At 39.4% G+C, this 24,707-nt stretch overlaps 1 protein-coding gene across 3 annotated transcripts in view; it reads right to left on the bottom strand.

The window, feature by feature from the left end:
* XRCC5 (X-ray repair cross complementing 5) overlaps positions 1–24,700 on the bottom strand; it is a 97,636-nt gene extending 72,936 nt beyond the window's left edge. For 2 of the 3 annotated variants that reach the window (XR_014265322.1, XM_082467473.1), the window contains exons 1-10: positions 24,533–24,693; positions 19,562–19,675; positions 16,534–16,717; positions 15,584–15,632; positions 15,010–15,132; positions 11,989–12,180; positions 9,074–9,188; positions 7,572–7,710; positions 3,891–4,003; positions 532–594 (exon numbers count right to left, since the gene is read on the bottom strand). Coding sequence is in view for 2 of the 3 variants with exons in the window: in XM_082467473.1 (XP_082323599.1) it covers positions 532–594; positions 3,891–4,003; positions 7,572–7,710; positions 9,074–9,188; positions 11,989–12,180; positions 15,010–15,132; positions 15,584–15,632; positions 16,534–16,717; positions 19,562–19,675; positions 24,533–24,553 (1,113 nt within the window). In the remaining variant the exon portion in view is untranslated. Of the gene's footprint in view, positions 1–531; positions 595–3,890; positions 4,004–7,571; positions 7,711–9,073; positions 9,189–11,988; positions 12,181–15,009; positions 15,133–15,583; positions 15,633–16,533; positions 16,718–19,561; positions 19,676–24,532 lie in introns of all 3 variants that reach the window. The other variant, XM_082467472.1, reaches the window with a different exon arrangement.
* Positions 24,701–24,707: the final 7 nt, after the last annotated feature.

The raw sequence follows: 24,707 nt of genomic DNA, 5'->3' as shown, positions 1-24,707 counted from the left end.
GAGAGGGCAGGTGTGAGTGTAGGATGCACCAGTCACGGGTCGTTAGCCAGGCAGAAACCAGCCTGAAAACAGAATCTCCTGGGGATGTAGGAAAAGAATGAAAAGAAAGAAGTAAGGGGGATAAGACAAATTTCTCAATGATGGAAGTAGTCCCGTGAGTCAGTGAAGCTCATCTTCAGGATGCTTGAGCCAGCACTAAATGTTCTGTTTATGAAAATGAAAATGTTAACCTGACCCCAACCTTCCTGAACCTGTGACCATGAGATCTGCATACTTAAATGTATTTGTTCAGATGTTTTTGTTTTTAATACTCACCTGATCTCCAATTGCAGAACTATGTCCTCAGGCCTTGTGCTCATGCTATGACAAATTCATTTATCATTTCTCCATTTTCAGAGTTAAATGTCAGTGAATTTTCCCACTGCTGTTGCAAGAACTAATGTCATTTTAAACTATAAAAGCCCCAAACAACTCACTTAAAATGACAGTTCAATTCTACGGCACTACCTCAAAGACCTATTGTCAACTCACCTCATCATCTTTTGCTGCAAAGACCTTTAGAACTTGATTTCCCATAAAATACTTCATGTGGACCTACAAGAGGAAGTGAGGAAAAGAACTGGTTTCGATCCAAAATAAGTAACACAAAAAACCATAATGCCACACATTACTAGGAAATTACATTCAAAATGCTCTTACTGAAAAACATTCACAGGTACTAGAAACAACTCACTCTTTGAGGTTCAAATCACTTAAACACAACAAATATATGAGTGCCTAGTTTATGTCAAACATTGTTCTGGGCACTATAACACAATAATGAACAGGATGTAGCCTTGCCTTGAGGAGCGTAGAGAAATATGAAATTAGCTGCAGTGGAGTATTACCAGGCAGTGCTACCGGTCCACAAGAGTACAGTATTATAGCTCAGCGCTACAAGAGCACATACGAAGGGCAGCTATCTCAGTCGTGAGGTGTCAGGGAAGGCTTCTGCAAATGGTGACACCTAAGTCAACACTTAAAGGATGGGTAGGAACTAAGATGAAAGTCTGGGCACAAGTGTCCTCAGCAGAGATAACAGTGTGATTAAGTCTGGAGTGACATAAACACATAGTACATTTGGGGAACTGCTTTTCAAGTAGCGCAGTGCCACAGGGCAAGGGGGAAAGCTGAAAAGTTAGATGAGTGAGATTAGCAAAGATCAGATCATGAAGTCTCTTACGAGCAAAGTTAAGTGGTTTGGACTTCATCCTAAGAGCAATGACAAGGCATTGATGAACTGCCAAGAGACTAGAGTACCATGTGTCCTTTAAATTAGTCACCTAGCACAGTATCAGAGGAGTCAGAGACTAGAAGATGAATACTAAGAGTTCCTAATATTATAACCACCTGCGCCTATCAACCAAGATCAACTTCTCTTTGATCTATGTCATCTTGAGCCTGGAGCGTATTTATAAGAATGTGCCATAAGAGAGGCAATGCTTCTCAAATATTTTTTCTGCCCTCCCACCTCTAAGGCGAGAAATTGTGAGCACTTTCACAGTAACAGCAGCTCAGGAAAACTGAGTCCCAAAGGTGTGGGGGTGAGGCCCATATAAGCCAAATACCTCCATCTTCACTTCCATTCCCCATCTGAAAACCATTATTTGAAAAAATATGGGAATAATCTTATATTTTCAGTTTGCTACATCCATATAGATTTATTTGCCCTCCTATTAGAATCTGTAATAGTTCTTGACTGATTCAAGAACAGTTAATGATACCTTTTCCTAAGGCACCTAAATGACTTCTCAAAGGACAGCCAGACATTTGGGGAAATTCTGGCTAAATTCTTATCCATCCTATAATTTGATACCCAGAACACTGACAACATGGAAGAAGGCAAATTGAAAGGACTCCTGAAAGTTTAAAAGAGAAGAGTAAGTCACAATTCAAAAAAAAAAAATTCCAAACCAAAAAAAACCTATTTTATATTATGAAAAGTTTCACACTAATTCAGTCCAGAAATATTAGTGTCCCTCAGATTAAGGGAATCTGGAAAACTATGTGATCTTATTAATTTAAAGCTAATTACTAGTTTATTAAAAGGTACATACTTATACTTTACCTTAGTTGATATGGAAAAACCTTGTTCTTAGGATGACGTGTATGCATTTGTTAACATAATACACAAAAGCAGGTATGTAAAAACTACACTATTCAAAAACGAACCTGTCTATCTGGTGGGCAGATTATAGCTGATTAATGGCATAGCTTTGGAGTCAGAGAGACCTGGTTCAAAACCCATCTCTACCACCTTCTAGCTGGGGACCTTGGGCCAATTACCTAACAGCGCTGAACCTCCATTTCCTAATGTATAAAATACATATCATGGCACCTACGTGAGAGGACTGTAATAAGAATTAAATGGGAATTTATATAAAATGGTTAGTATACTGATTATAATATTATAATCACTCAATAAATGGTAGCTATTATGACTATCTTTATTGTACCTGTCTGATATTGCACTTAAGATAAAAATAATTTAGAGCTTAAAAACAACAGAAAGTTGGTTTAGAAAACACTTCATGACTTAAAAGTTAATTTTAAGTCAATAAAAATCTTTTTAAATGGAAAACGTACTTTTTCAGCTCACTTTTTCTTGCTTTGCCATCTAACTAAATAGGTCCCCACACCTACCATGGCACAGATAATTTCAGTTTTTTGAGTCCTAAATTACAGTTATAGGAGTTTTGGATAGATCTTTTCTGCCTATCTGGAATTAGGCAGACCCAGTTCCCAATAAGCCAGTTTCTACAAATAGGTCTGAATGGAGGTTCTGTTTCACTGAAAAGACTCATAAGCACTGACATTAAGAACCGTAAATTTTAAGTTTATATACCTCCCAAAGTGAATAATTTTAAAGAAAAGCACATTTAGTGTAATTTGTTAGAGAACTGTTAGAGACACTTAACTTCCAAAAGGTATTTATTCTCACCATTAACTGTATCGACTTTAAGTAAATACTCTCAATTTTTGGTTTTATGAGTCTTAAAACTGTATCTAACAGTTTGAGCATATGATGGAAAACATTCTCCCCACCTCACTGAATTATTCTAACCCTGAATTATACAGGGACTACATGCTGGAGCAACATGAAGAAATTTAAATCTGGTACAATGGGTTATATTTATTTTTATTTTTATTCTCACTTGAGTTCTTCTAGAACCAACAGAAATCTCTTCATCCCTATAGAGCCTGAAAAGATGCACTTTCTACTTATTCATTCTGTTTGGTTGCCTACCTCAAGAACATTTCATCTAAGACTGCTGGGAATCTTTAATGACCCTTTCTTGGATAGTATATGGTATCCACAGCCTTCAATAAGTAACTGCATTTTCCACTGTGTCTCTTTTGTATCTCTGTATTGCCATCTAAAAAACATATGACTAATGAACAAGTTTTGCATCCTAGACCTCTTTGTTGGCCGTTGAGAAGAAGGGTGACTGGCATAAATCAATGATATTCTAAGAGATCTATGGTCATTCAAAACCCAACTAGACCTTGACTCCTGTAAAACACTCCAGTATACGTAACAGTTAGAGAAAGCAATACAATAGCAAAGAACTGGATGCTGTTTCTTTAAGGCCACTATGGGCTATGACCGACACCAAAGCTAAGAAGTGACTTTTCACTGAATCTATTCTGATTTATGCCGACTTCTCTACCTCTTGATTTTTAACCTTCAAAAATCAAGGATAGCAGCACACCAGACTACATTTTAGAAAAACTAAAAGTGAGAAAAACATATTATAAATAACAGGCCCAATCCAAAGCACACCATCTCAAATAATGAGAAAAAAGCTCATCTGTTTTGTTTACAATTAGTAGACAAATACGTGCTTTACCTGAGAAGATCTACAAAATCCCAAAACAGAGAAGCACTTCCCCTGCGATTTATATTTCATTTGTTCCTCATCCACTTTAGAGAAAGGAATGATATCACTCCCATAGCGGAACCCTAGAGAACAAGAGAAGAGCATCTGTTAAGCATATGGGGCCTCATTTTCTACAAGCTGAAATTGGCCCTATACATACATTAACAATACATGCACACTCCGGATCAAGCCTCCATATACTGTTTGCCGGAATTAAATTTCTGCCCCTTGTGATCACTGTAGAAAAAGAAGCGGCAGATCCACAAACATATACAACACAGAGACAATTAAAATCTAATTACATTTTTTTTTTTTTTTAGTATGATGCCTCCAGCTTTATTCTTTTTTTTTTTTTTTTTTTTTAAAGATAAATAGATTGATTGATTGCTATGTTGGGTCTTCGTTTCTGTGCTAGGGCTTTCTCTAGTTGCAGCAAGTGGGGGCCACTCTTCATCGCGGTGCACGGGCCTCTCACTATCGTGGCCTCTCTTGTTGCGGAGCACAGGCTCCAGACGCGCAGGCTCAGTAGTTGTGGCTCACGGGCCTAGTTGCTCCGCAGCATGTGGGATCTTCCCAGACCAGGGCACGAACCCGTGTCCCCTGCATTAGCAGGCAGATTCTCAACCACTGCGCCACCAGGGAAGCCCCTAATTATATTTTTTTAAGTAGCATATTCTGCAATCTAGTTACCTTAGTGATTATCCATCCTAGAAGAAAGAATGTAGCAAATGCAATGTACTAGTTATCCTCCAAAGATAAACCATGGCTGACTAAAGTACAATCATGACTTGTAAACATAATAACAAGAACACATTTATTTAGAAACCTGGAGACCCACAGAGAAATGTGCCCATAGGATTTTCAGAACAAAATGTTCTCAAAAATGGATGCTGGAGATATACAAATGCCTAATGGAAGAAGCCAAAAGTTTTCTATTTAGAAACATTCAATTGACAAGCTGGATATTTTTCTGCATTTAAATTTATTTTATTTCTGGGACTGGATTGTCTACTTTTTTTCTTTTTAATTACTTAGGTTATTACAGATATAGGCTCTTGGCTCCTTAAAAAAACTCCAACCCTGTTCCAGGGCCTCTCTGCTCTATGGAAGGTCATGCCCTTTCACTATATAGTCTTATATGTTTAATGGGGAGAAAGATCATCAAAATCCAAGGATTATGACCTTGCGTAGATGAAAAGGAAAAGAATATGCATCTTTATTCCAAGAAACAAAGAAACTTGTGTGTTTGGGGGCAGATTCTGTGATCCAGTGTTTATTAGTTCCCTCACTCTGCACATGCCATGTATTTAATTAAAAAGAAACATATTTCTATTTTCATATATGCTTTTTTTTTTTTTAAAGAAATTCACATTCTTTTATTTATTTATTTATTTATTTATGACTGTGTTGAGTCTTCGTGTCTGTGCGCGGGCTTTCTCTAGTTGCGGCAAGTGGGGACCACTCTTCATCGCGGTGCACGGGCCTCTCACCATCGCGGCCTCTCTTGTTGCGGAGCACAGGCTCCAGACACGCAGGCTCAGTAATTGTGGCTCACGGGCCCAGTTGCTCCGTGGCATGTGGGATCTTCCCAGACCAGGGCTCAAACCCGTGTCCCCTGCATTGGCAGGCAGATTCTCAACCACTGCGCCACCAGGGAAGCCCTATGTCTTTTAATAAAAGCTGGTGATATAAACAAAAATTTCAACAAGAAATTAAGAGGGAAATGTATGGCACATAATTAAGAGTGGTATCTAAACCCAATGTTTTTTCAGACATCTTACTTGAATCGTTTAAGAGCAACCTGAAAATTCTAATTAAAACTGTCTTATGTTTTCTGGCTCATCTTTTAAAGGGCAAATCAGTAACTGTAACTTTTGCACATGGCAAAGAGTAGAGAACAGACTACAAATACGACCACAGTCCTTTGCTCACATAAACTAGTCCCTCTATCTAAAAAAGAGAACTCTACATATTAGGGGATAGAAAGTGGAAGACAGGCAAAGGACGTATGTGGGTAACTGCAAAAAGGTAAGACAGAAAAGCTGCATATCTATGCTCTTCGAACTGAAACAATGTTTAACTCTTCCCTCTCCCTTGCTCCACCAATGTTTGCTTTCTGTCGAAGACAACCAGAGCTGCTTTCTTTGCTTGCAACCAAAAGAATTGGTACCCTCATCTCTAGTCCCTTCTCCTTCCAATCCATCCTATACTCAGATGTCCTATTAATCTTTCTAAAACAGCCCCCATGACGCTCTGCTCCTCAAAATTATAAACAGCTCCATGTCGCTTTCAAAATTAAGCATAAACTCTTCAGCATATCATTCAAAGTCCTTCCTAATTCAGAATAGCATGTAGAAACACAGACTCCTGCAGCCCTGGGTTCAAATTCTGCTACTTGTTACCTATGAGATTTTGCACATGTTAACGAATGTCTTTCAACCTCAATTCTCTTATCCGTAAAATAGAAACAAGAGCGCCTACTTCACTGGTTGTTGTGAAGATTAAAAGAGAAAATGCAGATTGTCTTTTAGATACTACCCTGAGTATGAATCTGCATATGCCCAATACACCTCACCCAACTACTTGGTATCACTGAGAAGGCCCTCTACTTTCCTGGTCTTACGCCCTTAATCATGCTATTCTTCCTACTATGAGCCAGTCATTATACGAGGATTAAATGACGAGCAAGTAATGGAGCCATGATTCTAACCAAGGTCTGACTCCAAAATTTCTGTTCTTAACCACACTATACTATTGAGTTGAATTAAAGAATTCGTAGAGATTGTGGGTTGTTTATTACATTCTAATCCATCAGAAGAAAGAAAGGGGTCATAACCACCACCACCTTTAATCACTCTCCCACCCGCCAAGACCCCTGCAAAACATATAAATATACAAATACTGCAATGCAGTGCCACAGATGAAAGGAAATTTTTTTTAAGGCTTGCAAACTAAAATTATACTGAGTAGCGCATAGTCTGGTGATAAATTTATATAAAGACTCTGGTTTCTATCTTAACCATCATTTGGTATCTTATCGTTTTAGCTCTTGAACATTCAGACACCCTCAGCTAGCTTCTAAGCCCTCTGGATAGACGCCATCTAAATACACTACACAGAGCCAATGGGTACAAGTACATGAAGTACAACTCTAAAGATCCTAGTGAACATAAAGCAATATAACAAACACAAATAATTTTTCTTATCCCCTAAATTACCTTAAGGGTAATCCTTAAAACTTCCTCTGCTAGCATGCCCTTTACATAAAAGCTAAACTGGCAGGATATAAGACCTGAAATTGGCATTCAGAAAAATGATCGCTATGGAAGTCAAAGGTAAACAAAAAATTTGCTTCAGCCATGTTAATATAAGCATTTTCCTAGCTAGTGAGTTTCAAACTTTAAAACAAAGCCAAGTATTAAGTCCTGTCACTTGAGACATTTAAAACCCAGAGAGACTGAAAGCCCAAGTATACTCCTGCCTCGGAACCATCCTGCCTGAGACCCAACAGATGACCTAAAGGATCCAGTGTCTCATGATCCCCTCATATAGCTGTGTCTCTAGACAAATAATAATACAAAACCTAGCCTGCCTCCTATCATCTTGAAGAAAATCTTCTAGGCAAAAGTGAAACTCTCACTGGCATAATACCTTGAATAGTATCCTCTTTTGGAACTTCAGTTTCATCATCGTCATTCAAGCAATAAACTGTTTCTTTTTGTATATCTTCTTTTTTTTGAGTTCTTGCATCCACAACTGTCCAACACTTTTTAACTTTCTCTTGTAGAATCTGATTTCCAAAAGAAAAATACAGGGAAAACAAGGAAAGTTATGATTCAGATGGACAAAAGATGAAAACCTAATATACTCTCTGCTTTACAGAAAAAAATCCAGAACAATGACTCCAGCTACATTGGTTTGTTGTCTCTTGCCTACTGTGGAAATTTTAGTTTATTTTATAATTCTTTCTACATTTTATTTTCCCCCAAGGGTAATCCACAGATAAATATGAATATTTGTATATATTCAAACACTTTCTATACAAAACCCTCAGATTGTCTAACAAAAGAGGGCCCTACATTTTGTTACCACAGTTTCCCAACACACAAGAAGGGGGAAAGCAGTCTATCAGTACTCAGAAATCAATAAGGAAATATGAAAAAGAAACTAGGAAAAAAAAAGGAAAGAGACTATATTCTCATTCCCAGGGACACTATTCTAGGCCTTGAAGTACCTCCATGGTTTTCATGCATGTAGTGTGTTTTGGAATTAAGTCCTTGAATATTAAAAAAACCACTTGAATATATAAAAAACATGTTTTTGTATATTTTGTACATTTTATATATTTAAATGTTTTTATATATTTATTTTGTGCATTTAAAGAAAAAAGACAAGGAATGTCATGCAGAGGCATGGATACAAGACTCATACTCAAACTGGAATTTCATCAAATAATTACCAAAAGCAACTCATTTTTGAAAATATACTATTATGTACAAATGTACATATGTTACAAAAGGCCATTTCACAGTAACAAGTCAACATCTTTTGATATTTCTTAGATGCTGTTACTACCAGATCATTAACAACTAAATTAGATGTGACTGAGTTTTCAAAACCCTGAACTGAACTCTGGTGTGTATCTGTATTTCTGTTATAATACCACAATGATACAACTTAATGCATTTCATTTTCTTTCTTTAAAAAAAAAAGAGAAAGACCTGAAACTCATGATTAACAATCAACTGTCAATGGAGAGAAAGAGAAAAAGGAGGGAATCAACCCCTATTATAGACCATTCTTTTTTTCTTCCTTTTTTTTTTAAAGTAGTTGCAGCGCGCGGGCTTAGTTGCCCCGTGGCACGTGGGATCCTCGTTCCCTGACCAGCGATCGAACCTGTGTCCCCCACATTGGAAGGCAGATTCTTAACCACTGGACCACCAGGGAAGTCCCTATTATAGAAAATTTTTAAAACTTCCTCTGCTAGCACGCCTTTTACATAAAAGCTAAATAGAGATGAAATGAACAGGGAGAGCAGTTAGAGAAGCAGTCATTATGGTTTTGAATAACTCACACACGAATTGTCAGTTCCTTATATAAGCATATTTGTCTGCCTGCTAACATTTCTTTAAAAATGTGTACCTACCACTTACCGATTTATAAGCCACAATCTTTATAGACAAATTGGAGCCAATGGTCAGCTGACAGGGCCAGGGTATGGAACGCCTCTCAATTTTCTTAAAGACACACAGCTGTCTCAGACTCTCACTTAATAAAGAAAAATGTATTATGAAAGCAGCAATTTTAAAATGTTAACCTGGGCTGGATATTGCATTTAGTTGTCTAGAATGAGAAGTGAGATGCTGTTGATCATAAAGAGAGGAACAGCAGGGGATGGCAAGGAAAACTCATGGCAACCATCAGTTGGGAGAGAGCCAGAATATAAATGAGTTGGCTTAGGAGGAAGGAGTTGATTTCCTTTACTGACAGGTGAAAAGGAACATCTTTACCTTCCCCCTATTCAATCTTTTCTTCAACTTGGCCAGTTGTTCTTAACATTTTTTTTTTCAGGACCAAGGACACTGTGAGGATATGATAAAAGCACATTCATAAATGCGTTTGCACACACCAACTCCCTGAAAACCATGGACCTGAGGATAAAAAGCCCTGCTCTAGGATATCAAAGTGTGGGCCCTATCCTACATCGTCACTGTTCACAACCCTGCAATTCTTTAGCTCATTTCCATTCTCTTAAATAAAAGACATGGTAAGTATATGCACACAGTGGAGAGAGTTAAATAATGACTCTCCACGGGATAAAGGAATTTAGCACTCCACACTCAGTCTTAAAGTAAAGCAGGTAACTCTAGGTTTCTCACTGCGTAGGGAAAGGGAACTGGGAAGTAGCAAACACAATGTAGAGGGCTACTTCATTTGAATACTAGTGAAGATCAGTTCTATTTTCATCTGGTTCCAAATCAAACACAACAGAGAAAATCATAGGAGATAGGTGGAATTTGTGGTATTCACTAAGGATTATCTGACATTATCCAGAGTTATAGACAAAGAGGCCTCAAGAGACCCCAATTTTCAGAAATAATTTACAATGAATAGCAGATATTCTACCTGATACCCTGCTCCAAAGCTTACGGTACACCTTGGCTTTGTATTCATTGAGGAATGAATGGGTCTGAAACCAGGTCTAACCTGTCTCATAGGACATTGCTAGTCTGATTATGAGTCACGTCTAAAACCATCAAGAGGTTTGGATTCTGTTCCAGGGGAAATTCTAAAGACCAGCCTCTTATATGTAACATCTGAGAACAACTGGATGAGTTCTGCAGTAGGTTTGAACCTCCCCAATTAGAAGTCAAGTTATCTCCCTCTAATGTCTTCTAGATGAGGATAAGTCTAGTCCAGGGCTGTCCTGTACAACTTTGTGCAATGAGGGAAGTGTTCTAACTATGCCTGTCCAATAGGCTACTGAGCTCTTTAACTGTGGCTACTATGACTGAGGGACTAAGTTTTTAATTTTATTTAATTTTAATAAATTTAAATAGCCACATGTGGATAATGGCTACTGTATCAGATGGCAAAGTTCTGATCCACACCTTCACGGCAGACCTAAAATCAAAGTAACTTCAGATGGCTAGGACAACACATAGTAATTTCCCTCCTTGCTATGTTACAGGAAAAGAAACTTTTTTAGGTAATTTTATTGGCCTATAATTCTTCTTTACGATACCATGGTGAATATGTTAGCTTTAGACATGTATTCCCACGTTAGAGCAAGCCATATCCAAATTTGAAAGAACAATAATTTAGGAACACATATTTGCATGTATTACAATTAGAACACATATTATGACAAAGAAACATCACTTTACAGGATTCTTCACTGACTCCTTTGACAACCCCTTGGGAAATTACAGTTCAATTTCCAAAATTCCCATTTACCTGCAATTTTTCAATAGTATCTATGTTTAGAAAAGCAGGCTGATTGCTTATCAATTATAGCTCACCAGAAATATTTGAAAATTGTGATTGAGAAGAAAAATTAGAGCAGATACACACTACTGCTACTCAAAAAACTCCTAATTGTTGAACCTTTACTTCAACTGAACCTCTACTTCAATTAAGAACTTTTCTTAAAATGCTTGTATTTTGTGTATTTATTAATAAACTGGAATTAATTCTTTAACATTAAGTAGTAGTATCCCTGAAAATTTGAAACTCCACAGCCATACAGTGTGGTATTCTATTGCCACTTTTACCAAATCAGGCCCTTCAAATACACACCGTTCTAGATGCTATGGACCCCTCTCAGGTTCTTTGCTCAAAATAAGTGTATATCCAATTCCAACCAAGAATAATACAGATAAAAGAGATCATCTCTCCCACAGTCTCTAATTGGATGGCCAAAAAAAGCAGCTTGCTTAATTGTTATATGGTACTTCAGGGATTTCACATTTCTTAAATCATTTTGCCTTTACAAAGCCCACATGGAATAAACAGGTTGTAAATTCTTAATATTTGGGGTTTTTGTTTTGTTTTTTTTGTTTTTGCCTGACCAAACTATTTTGAGACCAAAAGTTTTTAAAAAAAATCTCTCTATTACAGTATACTGCCTCCTAAAACCTAAATCAGAGGATTAGAGGATATTGAGTATTATCTCAGATCTGACACCACTTTTTATAATTAAGAATGTTTTTTAGGTGTATGACAAGGAAGGGCCCAAGAAATGTGCCCCGAGCTTGGCATAAAGAAGAAATCTACTACCTCATCTTTTATAATTTGACTTGTTAAATCGTTGGTTATATTTATATATTTCCAAACTCTACCGACATAGTCCTGGAAATAAATAAGAAATCTTGTGCCAACCATGCAAACTTCACAAAAAGGGATTAGGGGCTGGTGCACCATTTCTGTAATAAAAATTGAAATACTAAAGTATAACTGCTAATTCAAAAGTGGTCCAGAAAAGGAAAAGCATTAGGGAGCCATCTGATTAAAAGAAAAATTAATATGCTTACAACTGAAAGTTGTAAACAATGCTTTCATGTCTTACCTGAAGGAATAAATTTCCTCCAGCCCATCTTCACCTTCTAAAGACATCATCACCTTTTTCACCATCCGAATACCTTCTTTTTGCTGCTCACTGATTCCTTTTAGAGGAAAGGAGGGCCCATGGTGGTCCGAGAGCAAATGGCCATCTCCTCTGTCCCCAGTTCCATCTTCCTTGCCAACTGGGAAAGGCAAACTATCAGGAAAAGATCAGCAGTATTTAAGAAGACAAGCTCTGAAGCCAAATAATAAACGGGGTTCCAATTCTGTGACTGTCACTCACTAGCTATGAGAAAATGGTCAGTCAGCCTCTCTGAGCTTTACATTTCTCAACCGTCAAATGGCACTATCTACCTTGACCAATATTCTAACAGTTTCAAGTGATCAAAGTCTCTTTGGTTTGGCTTTTACGGGGGTAATTTATTGGCTTAACATAACAAAATAATTGAAAGGGCAAGGCTGCACATGGCCTTAGGATGACTAAACCCAGAGTCTCAAACACCACAAGGATTCTGTGACCTTCTCACTCTCTATCTCCGTATTTCATTTTCATTTGCCTTTATGCCGGCCCCACTCTTTCAGACTGGCTTCCTCCACATTGTTTCTGAACACTTTCAAGCTCATAATGCCCAACTCCACTACCAAAGAGGGACTGAGGGTTTAACCCTCTACTCTCCAATTCAAAAAACCAGGAATTAGTGGTAGCCTAGGAACCAGATCTAGATGTCAGCTCTCATTCAAGCCATGAGGTTAAAAAGTAGGAAGGAATGCTTCCTAGAAAAAGGCTGGGTGACATTCTAGGCAGACAAAAATAAACAAACAAATGCCCATTAATGATCTCTCAAGATTATTATAAAGATTAATAAGAGAAAGTATATAAAATACTTAAAACTCAAACAATGTCGTCATCATTATTTCAGATAGAGAATTCCTATACAGAAACCAGTTAATTGCCAGAAATAAGCAAAACCAATTTTGTTCTTGTGTTTCACTCCAGTTGTCTGACTGAAATGAGACTAAAACTAGAGTGGGGTTACCAGTCATGGGAATATTCAATAATCAATATACAAACTGAAAAGTAAACCAACCAAACACGTTTTATGATAATATTCTACATGACACTTTATAAATGTTTTCATATAAACAATCTCATTTCATCCTTATGTGTTAGTTGGATAGAGATTTCTACCTCCATTTTCTGAAAAGAAACGGAAGCTACAGAAATGAAATAATTTGGCCAAAACCAGATAGCTAATAAAGCTAATAAGTGATTGAGCAAAGACTCAGTCATCTGACTGAAAGAGCAAGGTTCTTTCCACTGTAGCATGTCACCCGACTTTGTCCCTGGAAACCCAAACAGTTGAATTCAGCGATCTTTTCAGTTTACTCAAAATTACCTGCTGGTCACCCCATGTGGATTTTTAAGGTGATTCCTTTATCATTTTATTTATTATCATCAAAACAGAGCTTCATGTTTACATTTTTTCTATGTATTCTTAGCATGAGAGATGTGCACGTCCTGCATTACATGAAAAAGAGCTTCCAGCGAGCAGGGTACGGCACATCAGGTTTGCACCAGGCTATTGCTGTTTCCAGAGCATCAACCAGGAAGAAGGGACGATTAAGATGAAAATGAAAGGTCAGGAAGGTCCAGTCCAACTAGAACAATCCGTCATACATGGGATACACCAAACAATACGGGCAGAAACTCTACTTTGCCTGCTAGAAGTTTGCAGCAAAGGAAGAAGGGTATTACCCAAGAAAAAAATACAACCAGTCAAATAACAAGCAAGTGGAAGAAAAGGCTATGTTCTGTCTTCAGCTTGCTTTACAGCATTGCTCATACAAAAAAAAGTAGCCCTTTCCAATGACACTGACAGAAGTGCAGTATGTGTCAAGGATGTAAAGGCATCTGAGATTACGAACAGGGAACAGAAACCGAGCTGGGCTTTTGAAGTGCTGAGAAAACCTCAACTCAATAAGAAAAGAAGAGTCACTTAAAAAGCACTTAATTTCTCTGAAGTACTGTCTTATCAAGTATCAGCTTGATGGGTTATTCTGAACTATTTTTCTACAGTTCTACAGAAAGGAGATGCCCCTCAGCAGTCTTAAGAGGTACGTACATGCAAGAGAGGTTCTTAATTCTCCACGGCAGGCCTTTTAAAGAAGCTGTATGCTTACCACTCAGAGCTGGAGGATTCTTGGTAGGGCTCTCAATCCGAAAAATGAGCGTCCCTAGAAGACTAATAATTCAACATTCTATACTACCACTCTGCTTTTACCAAAAATAGGACAAGAAAAAACAGGTTTCAGATGCTGCAGGAAGGATTAATTGAAAGAACTTTAGGATTAGTGAAAAGAATTTTCTGTTAGGGATATAAGATAAAGTAAGTGCCTGGAGGGGAAATTCAAGTTATTGGGGGAGGAGGAACTCTCTCCCTAACAAATTGTGAAAAATATTATCCTCCTAAGTTTGTATACCTCATCTGTAAATTTGCACGAGCAAATTACATTTTATAAATGTGTGTGTATCCTTTAGATCTGAAAAAGAGTTAAAAATAAGCATATGTGTTTAAAATCGTTCCCAAGTTGACATTCCTCTCTATCCTAAAAACATCTACTGTCTTTAAGACACAGTTCTCTATGCTGTTTAAGAAAAGAGACACCACCAATCTGGTAATTGTTTGGGTAAAGTCTTCTATGCAGGCAGGAGGTGAACTGAATGTCCTTAAAAGATTCCTCTAATTCCTCAATTCTTTGGGTCCAAGAACAGCACAAGCAAACATCTGCTACTGAGCTAAACTCCCAGGTTTCCCTGTGACTTTCATCCCTTTATCATCAAAACTCAGAAGAGTTCCTGGAACACAAGAGAGTAATCAATGAACGTTGGCTGAAGTCAGTGTTCTGACAGATTCTGACGCAGAGCAGAGAGGACTCTTGAGAACCGAGTGCTCTACAAAGGGGTCCTATCACTGCATTATCAGAGCTCAAGATCTGTCTGCAAATATTATTCTTACGGTCTTACAAAAACTGCAGGGAGATGCCAGATTTCTTCAAGTTATGAATTATAATATCCAGCTGATCTCTGCTGAATGGGCTGCTGAGGTCAGTGAACACTTCAATATGCCTCTTCTCAAACTTCTTTCCTCTAGAAGAGAGAGTTAGCATGTTAAGAAATCATTCTCCTGAATTATTTCCTACACATTCAAATGTACTTGGTCACTGAGCAGAAAAAGGGTAAGGAATGAATCCAGCTCCAGCTAACAAAAGTGATTACATTCTAGAAGCCCGTGTGCTGCAGATGCTCAGCTAGGTTCCTACTAAACATATAATCAACCCAGTCGTGACTCATACTTTGAACATCTTAGGCAAAATTTCTGAGCATTATGGAAATATTATGTCTCTGATTTCCTAAATTTAACTTCAGTTAAAGATGTGGTCACTACGATAAAAAAGGATCCCCTTCCAGCCTCCACAGAGGTACGTACAAGCAACTCTCCCAGGTACTACAATTATAGGCTTGCAAGGGTTCATTTTCCAAATGGTCTGATTCCACACAGAAAGGCTCATTTCCAACCCTCTTCAGTTGAGATACTTACACAGTTTCTTGTTGAATCAAATCCATGCACACAATGAGGGCATCCAGAACTCAGCTAGTTAAGGGCAGAAGATAACACCAAACAGTCCCTTTATCCCAAGAACATGCAACTTTTTTCCAGTGAAATCCACAGTGCTGGAAATCGTGGACCCTGGGCTGACGGTGTGATGATTTAAAAGTACTTGCCCAAGTGCCCTTCTTCCAAGTCTATTTCACTAACATATATTCATATATGTTATAAATCAAAGTACACTTCCTGAAACATATAAACAGGAAAAATGAAATAAACCAAAAGGTAATCTGACATATTCCGCTCATTTAATGAAAAATTATGATGCCATTTTACAGTATCTAGGACCCATTTTCTGTGATTACAGTCCATTCTTACACATGAAGTGAGCCATAATGTAGCATTTGTAAGTCACTCCCAGCACAGCAGCACCTCCCAGTGACCAGGGATGGCACCACTGTTTAGAAAAATAAGAGGAACCCCTTAAAACCAGGGCACCTGTGGAAGAAATTGTTAGTCTCACAGTTTGGGTATCAGTCTGATTTTTGGCATACAAATATCCTCCATCCAGGAAGGCCAGGAGAATGCTAATGCTATACTCTTCTAAAAATATCTTCTCTACGTCCAAACATTTCCAACCATTGCCACCACCAAACCCTCTACACATAGTCAACACGTACACCCCCTTCGGATACCTCCCAACCTCTCAATGTCACTAGTGCAGAGAAGGAGCAAGTGACTGCAGGGCGTGGAGTCCAGGCACCCAACCCAACCTAATGAATTTCACATTCAGTCCTAACACACATCACCTCCATGTCCTCAGAGCCAAGAACGTCCATATACTCAGAGCTAGGACTCTTAGAGAACCTCACCAAACTAGATTACAATTCCCCAGATTAAAGGAAATTTCTTAAGAGTCTTCTCTGGCTGAAAAAGGATACAGTCAGCTTGTTGAGAACCTGGTTGGATTTTGCTTTCAATGTCCTCCAGCAAGTCAAAATCCGGCAGCATCAGGTGTCTGTGCACTGTGATGTTCTGATACTGGTCCTCACCAGCAAGGGCGTTCTCAGTGCCATCTGTACCGAAAAGGACTAACGCGATTTCATCCTTGCTCTCAGCAAACACCTAGAGAAGCAGGTTAGAAGGCTGAAATCATACAATATCACCTGGAAACCATTAGATATCTAACCTTCAGGGAGCAAGACAACCATACCTCCCTATGGCAGGGCCCTGGGGCCACCGTCAACAATAGAATATTGGGCTAACTGGTCCGTGGCACTGATGGGCAATGATAATTCCTAGGTTCTAAGCAGACTTTTTCATTGACTACGGTTCCCATCCTTTCAGCACAATTTGTGGTGGAGGAATGGGAGGGCAGTAACTGCTCTTGATGAGTTTCTTTGATTTGCTTCCACCCAAATCAGACTCTCATTCTCAGTGAAGACTAATTATGTATAATTTGAAAAGATTTTAGTCTGTCTTTCTGGAATGACTATACAAAGTTTAAATTTTCCAGAGATTAAAAATAAATTGCTGATTCATATTCTATATCCCAGCAATTTCACTTACAGGTATATATACTGCAGAGAAGTTCCTGCACATGTACACAAGGAGACAAGAGACAAGAAAGTTCCAGTTCACCTCAGCACTGTTTATAACAGGGCAAATCTGAAAACTAACTATCCATCAACTGAAGAATGCAAAAGCACACTGCAAAATATTTATACAATGGAATATTACACTCTAGTAAAAAAAAAAGAATAAATTTGTACAATGTTTACCAAGATGAATAAATCTCAAAAACATAAGATTGAGAAAATTAAGTTGTGGAATTATATGTACTGAATAATACTATTACATACACTTTTGAGAGCTTCATACAATACTAAATATTATTTATAAGTACACTGAGATCCAAGGTATAAAATATGTACAGTAATAACTATGAAAATTCTGAGGAAAGGAGGGAAAGAAGAGGAAAGAAAAGGGCTGGGAGGGGATACACAAGGGGCTTTAAGTTAACATTTTATTTTTTAAGAAAAAAAAAGAAAAAGAAATCAAACAAATATAGTCAAACTTTAGGGCTTTTGTAGTTCTAGACAATGGGAAAACAGCTTTCCATTATATTATTCTCTGTGTTTGCTTCTTTTATGAAGCATTCCATAATGAAATATGAAAACAAGAAATAGTATGCGACACAAAAGGCAGTCCTGTTCCCACCTAGTTATTAACAGAAGCCTTCTGTATCAGTAAAAAGAACACTGCATGGGCAGAGGATGGAATTCTGTCATTCTTCACCTCTGTTTGGTCTGTTAAATTCCCCAGTCTGTTAACAACTCCAGCTGCAATTGCCAGTTGTACATGGAGGGAAGGTCCCAGCTGCTGGGGCTCAAATATTTCCAGCACACCAGTGGGGCAGGGCAGCTAGAATTCTAGCTGCCTCCTGCACAAGAATTCATCTTAAGGCAAGGTAATCTTGCTCGACAACAAAACCTCAGTCAGGAGAGGGGAGGAAATTTGAATGCAGAATGGGAGCGGCACCAGGTTTGGTCTCCCAGCCTTCCAGATTTCACTCCGACTCCCATGCGAGGGGCAGAGCCAAAAATAAAAACTGAAAGCACTGTTTCCCTTTTTTAAAAAAAATCTATACTACATTAGGGCACAGCAGCACTACTTGAATACAACCAACACAAATTACTATAACCAAGAATGGGGTTAGAAGCATTCTCGTCTTCTTTGAGACATTAAGGACTTCAGGTTTTCAGAATTTGTGAAAATCTAGGATGACAGGTGGGAGGTAATAGTGCCCAGGAGAAAAGGCAACACCCAGAAAAAACAGCAGACGTGTCCAGAGGAGTAGTGAATGAAGCAGAACTTCATGGACTTCGCAAAAGTAGCAGTCAGACCAGGTAGAAAGGGCAGAAATTAATAATAATGGTAGTAGTAGTAATAATGATAATAATAAAAACACATATAGCGTTTACAATACGTCAAGTACTAAGTACTTTATCTTAGAGATATTCACGGAGGCACCGTGGTAGAGAGTCTTCAAGACGGCCTCCATCCATTCCTTCTCTCCCTGTATTTGGAGGCTACCCCTTAAAACAACAGGGGACTCTAATTCCCGCCCCCTCCCCACCCCACTGAGTGTGAGATAGCTTAGCGACCTGATTGACTAATAGAAGGCAGTGGAAATGACCTTCTGGGATTTCTAGAGGTAGGTCATAAAAAGCCACATAAGCAGTCTCTTAGAATGTCCACTCTTGGAACACTCTTTTTTAGAACCAACTGCTATACTGTGAGCATCCCGAGCTACATGGAGAGGCCACAGGTAAGGGTTCTGGGGGACAGCCCCAACTGAGCTCACAGCCCCCAGAAGGCATAACTACCAGGCACAGGGGTGAGCCATCTTGGACGTACGTACAGCCCCACCGAGCCTTCAGATGACTCAGCACCAGCCACCACGTGAGTACACCTGCACAGGAGGCCTCACAGAGAACCTCCCAACTCACACGCCCAGTCATCTCACAGAACCATGAGGGATGATTTTTTTTAATATCATTTAAGACACTAAGTTTGGGGAGGGTAGTTTGTAACCAGTAAACGATAACTGGAATAGGCACAAAGTAGTTGAAAGACTTATTCAAGACTGCAAGGTTAGTCAGTATCATGGCAGAGCAAGGATTCAAACCCAGGCCATCGGGCTCTAGAGATTACACATTTAAGCATCACATTGCCTCTTGCTTCTGATAAAAGTTGTAATATCCAGTGGAGGAGCCAAAACGAGAAAAGAAAAACATATCAGGCGCCAGCGGTAGTATATGAGTATATGTAAGAATAACTCCTCAGATTCCCCAGAACACTGAGGGTGGGCAACACAGAGAGGCTGGTATCTTGCATTATTAAGTGGAAGCAACAAGCAGTTAAACCATGAGTTACATACAAGCTCAAGACCAATCTGAATCTTACCTGTCGCTGCACAAACATGGTCATCACCTTCTTTGCTAGTTCAAATGGGGATTCTTCACCAGGAAAGGAGTTACTCATGGCAAAACGCACATCCATACACAGCACCACAGCTGCCTGGAAAAAAAGTCCCAAAGAACGTGTGAGAAAATGTTATTAATGGTCATTAAAAAAAGAAACAAAAGAGATGTCCTTTACTTATTTCACCCATAGATATTCAGGGTATGCATGATAAAGGGAAGGGAGGTGTTCTACTTAGAGAATGTACATAAGGCACATAAATTTTCACTATGGAGAAACTTTAAATAGTCCTGATATTTCCTGAAAGCTAGAAAGTATCTGCCAGGACAGGAGCACGCTCCAAGTAGCTGCTGCTCCTCTGGCCTGAGCCTGAGCATAAATCCATGGGGAGGAGATGTGAAAACAACCTGCAGGCTAGAGCTAAGTCCAGCCCAGCTGAGCCCAAAATATTACACATCAAACCAAATGCAACTGATATGCTGACCCACAGTATGAGTACAGATGCTTTTGTTGTAAGCCACTGACTTGCGGTGTAGTTTGTTATAAAGCATTTTGGTGGCAATAGGTGACTGTCACAATCTATATATGCTAAAATGATACACTCCAATAATTTGAATCAGTTTGTAAACTGGGAATCTAAAATGAAGACTAAGACACCAAATCTATTTTAGTAGGGGACACAGACACATAAATGATACCAGCACAATATTCCATGACTGAGGTATACAGTGGACACTAAGAGAGCACACAGGAGGGGCATCTACCCAAGACTGGTGGAAGGGATAGAGGACGGGTAAGGAGGCAGAAAAGGCCTCCTGGATATGATCCTTGGGTGAACCTTAAAGAATGAGTAGGCAGAATGGGAGAAAATACTTGCAAACGAAGCAACTGATAAAGGATTAACCTCCAAAATATACAAGCAGCTCATGGAGCTCAATATCAAAAAAACAAACAACCCAATCCAAAAATGGGCAGAAGACCTAAACAGACATTTCTCCAAAGAAGACATACAGATTGCCAACAAACACATGAAAAGATGTTCAACATCACTAATCATCAGAGAAATGCAAATCAAAACCACAATGGCCATTACCAAAAAAATCTACAAACAATAAATGCCGGAGAGGGTGTGGAGAAAGTGGAACCTTCCTGCACTGTTGGTGGGAATGTAAATTGATAAAGCCACTTTGGAGAACAGTATGGAGTTTACTTAAAAAAACTAAAAATAGAACTACCACATGACCCAGCAATCCCACCACTGGCCAAATACCCTGAGAAAACCATAATTCAAAAAGATACATGTGGGCTTCCCTGGTGGTGCAGTGGTTAAGAATCCGCCTGCCAATGCAGGGGACACAGGTTCAAGCCCTGGTCCAGGAAGATCCCACAAGCCACGGAGCAACTAAGCCCGTGCGCCACAACTACTGAGCCTGCTCTCTAGAGCCTGTGAGTCACAACTACTGAGCCTGTATGCCACAACTACTGAAGCCCTCGTGCCTAGAGCCCATGCTCTGCAATGAGAAGCCACCACAATGAGAAGGCTGCGCACCGCAACAAAAGAGTAGCCCCCCCTCGCCACAACTAGAGAAAGCCCGCGCGCAGCAACGAAGACCCAACACAGCCAAAAATAAATAACTAAATAAATTTATTTTAAAAAAAAAGGTACATGTACCACAATGTTCATTGCAGCACTATTTACAATAGCCAGGACATGGAAGCAACCTAAGTGTCCATCGACAGATGAATGGATAAAGACGATGTGGCACGTATATAAAATGGAATATTACTCAGCCATAAAAAAGGAACGAAATTGAGTTATTTGTAACAAAGTGGATGGACCTAGAGTCTGTCATACAGAGTGAAGTAAGTCAGAAAGAGAAAAACAAATACCATATGCTAATGCATATATATGGAATCTAAGAAACATACCATATGCTAACGCACATATATGGAATCTAAAAAACGGTACTGATGAACCTAGTGGCAGGGCAGGAATGAAGACGTAGATGTAGAGAACAGACTTGAGGGCATGGGGTGGGGGAAGGGGAAGCTGGGATGAAGTGAGAGAGTAGCACTGACATATATACACTACCAAATATAGAATGGATGGCTAGTGGGAAGCTGCTGCATAGCACAGGGAGATCAGCTCGATGCTTCGTGACCACCTAGAGGGGTGGGATAGGGAGGGCGGGAGGAAGGCTCAAAAAGGAGGGGATATGGGGATATATGTATACATATAGCTGATTCACTTTGTTGTACAGCAGAAACACAACATGTAAAGCAATTATGCTCCAATAAAGATATAAAAAAAAAAAGAATGAGTAGGAGTCGGTCATGTGAACAAGGGGAGTTTTAGGCAGAGGAAACCAAATAAATAAAGACACCTGGTCATTGGCTAGCAATCATGTATGTAGGAGACTAAGGAAATAGGGCAAACATAAACTAAAAGTAAAATGGATACATGTAAAGTTCTGTATTTGGCATCCAAAGTTTAACTGAATTGGGTTGGAGGAGACCTGAACAAATAGCAGCTCACAATTTCAGGGTGGATTATAAAATGACATTATAAAATGTCACCAGTAGGACATGGCTACAGGAGTACATTCCCCAGACCTACCCCATTCCATCCTCCAAAATATTTTCAGTCCTATCAATGGTGTAGTAAATTTAAGGAAGGAAAAGACAGGTTTTATGGGTTAAAAAAAAAAAACTATATTAGATCCCAGGAGACCTGGGATCCAGCCCCATCTTTATTACCAAGTAGCTAAATTCTTGCGCATGTCAAATTCACTGTTAATTTGTGGAGGCAGGAAGCAGTTGTTGGACTAGATGAGATCTAAGGTATTTTCCAGAGTTAACATTCTTTGACATTGACTGGCAGTCTCACCTATGCTTTGTACTGATCAGACCACATTTGACAAACGGTGAGCAGTTCTGATCATCACATCTTATGAGAAACACTAATTACAACTGAACATGAAATGAGCAGATTAGAGAAGGATCTGGAGAATACGTGACCTGAGGAACAGGTGGGAAAAACTGGCTATTTGAACCAGACGAGAAGATTTAGAGGAACCTGTCATACTCAAATAGTTGACAGCTGTGTTATAAAAAGATAGCTCCGCAAGAGAGACAATAGGATCAACAGATGGAAGCTATAGAGAGATTGATCTGACACCATATTAAGGGAGAAAAAATAATATTTAGAAGTAATAAATGAAAGAACTACTGTTTTCTGAAGCAATGATCTCCTGACCCTAAAATTGTTTGAAAAACCTAGATGAGCTCCTATCAGGGATGTTATAGATGATCTCTAATTTGGTTACATCTCAGGCAAGGCAAAACATGGAAAGGAAAGACTTTTTAAGTTTTTTCCCTAGTTTACAAAGAATTAAACATAATGCATTAATATTAAGAGAGTTCTAGATTATAAATAGCATGTTTGGAGAAAGGGTGGTAATAAACTACAAAATTCCTTTGAGAGCAATAAAATTTACATCCCATAGTTTCAATGCTCTGAGCATAAGAACCTTTAAAAAGTTGAGTCCCCAAACACGCTGCTGCACCTATTTAATATATGTTCATAAAAGCTACTTTTACGAACAGAAAACTCTAAACCAGAGGACTAAAGGTCCTTTGCCAGGAATCAGGTATCCAAAAAATGGCATCAAAGGGTTTCACAGTATGGAAGTTCTTATCTGAAAGCAGAAGAATGGTCTATGTAATACCTCACGCTCCCTTCTGGTAGCAGTTAAGAAAACCAGGAGAAAGAAATTGAGCAGCATGGCAACCCTTCATTTAAGCACTGAAGCAATGCAGGCTATTAGAATTCTGCTGCAAGTTCACCTGCCATAAACTGCTGCTTCATTAGCGCTGAAAGTTTTCAGCAGCTGAAAGGAATAAAGGAAAGGAGGTGAGTGGCATATGTTCATAATCATTTTAATCAGCATTTCCCTACGGGGAGTTGAGGAGACTAGGGATCAGCTGCTCCAACTCCTATCTTGTTTATCTGTATACCAAATGCCTAATAAAGGGCCTAGTTTTGAATAGATGGATGGATAGACCGATGGATGGATGAATGAATGCACAAGTCCTTGGAACACACCTCCCTCTAGAGACCCTTCAGAGACAACTACCACTCTCTGCCTATACTGAAAATGCCATTTTAAAAATTCATCACAATGTTATTAACCTGGGTCACTGAGGGTCATAGATTCCTAGCAAGAGAGACATTCTCCCGGACTCTGAAAGCAGAAAGCCTGTGTTCAAATTCAGACTCTACCACTTGTGGACTGGGTGACCTTGGGCTAATCACTTCACTTTCTTTAGGCCTCGGTTTTCTCACCTGTAAACTGGGGATAAAAGTTTTCAACTCATGGGCTTGTTGTGAAGATTAAATGAGACCGGAATAAAGCGTTAGATCAGTGCCTCACCAGAGTAAGCTTTTGCAATAAATGCGAAATATTAGATTATTATAGAGGTAATAAGACGTTTTACATTTCAAGTTATTTTACTCTCAATCCTTCTCTGAAGTTTTACAAGCCTGTGGGATTGGTTAGTATCGTGGCTAACTTCCATTCTCACAGATTTTTAAAACCCAGATTCAGAAGTAATGGAGGAGTCGGGGGTAGGCTGGGATAGAGAGGTACGGAGGGGAGGTTGGAGGGGGATGGAAAGCAGGATGAGGACCGGTGGAGAGGAAGTGAGAGGATGGAAGGGCTGAGTAGGCGGCGGGGGTGGGGAGTGCGCGAGGCTCAAACTCCCGCCTGAAGACTCCAAATCGCCAGCTTTTCTCACAGCGCATCCCTCGACCCCGGCCCTACTGATCCAGCCCACCACCGGGATCTCTCTTCCTCACTCCTTGGCACCGCCGTGCTCCCATGATTCCTGCTTCCGAACCACCTTTTCCGGACCCCCGGCACAGGCAAGGCCCAAGCCTACAGATGTTCCTACCTTATTCCCCGACCACGCCATGTTGAGGTTCCGCAAGCGCCTTGGTCGCCTCTTCCGAGCGGGAAGCTGCGGCGCCGAAGCTCAGTTCCGCCGGACTCGGAGCTGGAGGGTCGCAGGAAGAGCCGCTTTCCGCGGAGGCTGGAAGGGGCGGGGAAACTGTACGTCGACGCTCTGA

This window comes from Balaenoptera physalus (assembly GCF_965194825.1).
Source record: "Balaenoptera physalus genome assembly, chromosome: 6".
NCBI classification, from domain to species: domain Eukaryota; kingdom Metazoa; phylum Chordata; class Mammalia; order Artiodactyla; family Balaenopteridae; genus Balaenoptera; species Balaenoptera physalus.
This window is presented reverse-complemented; position numbering and strand designations above follow the sequence as displayed.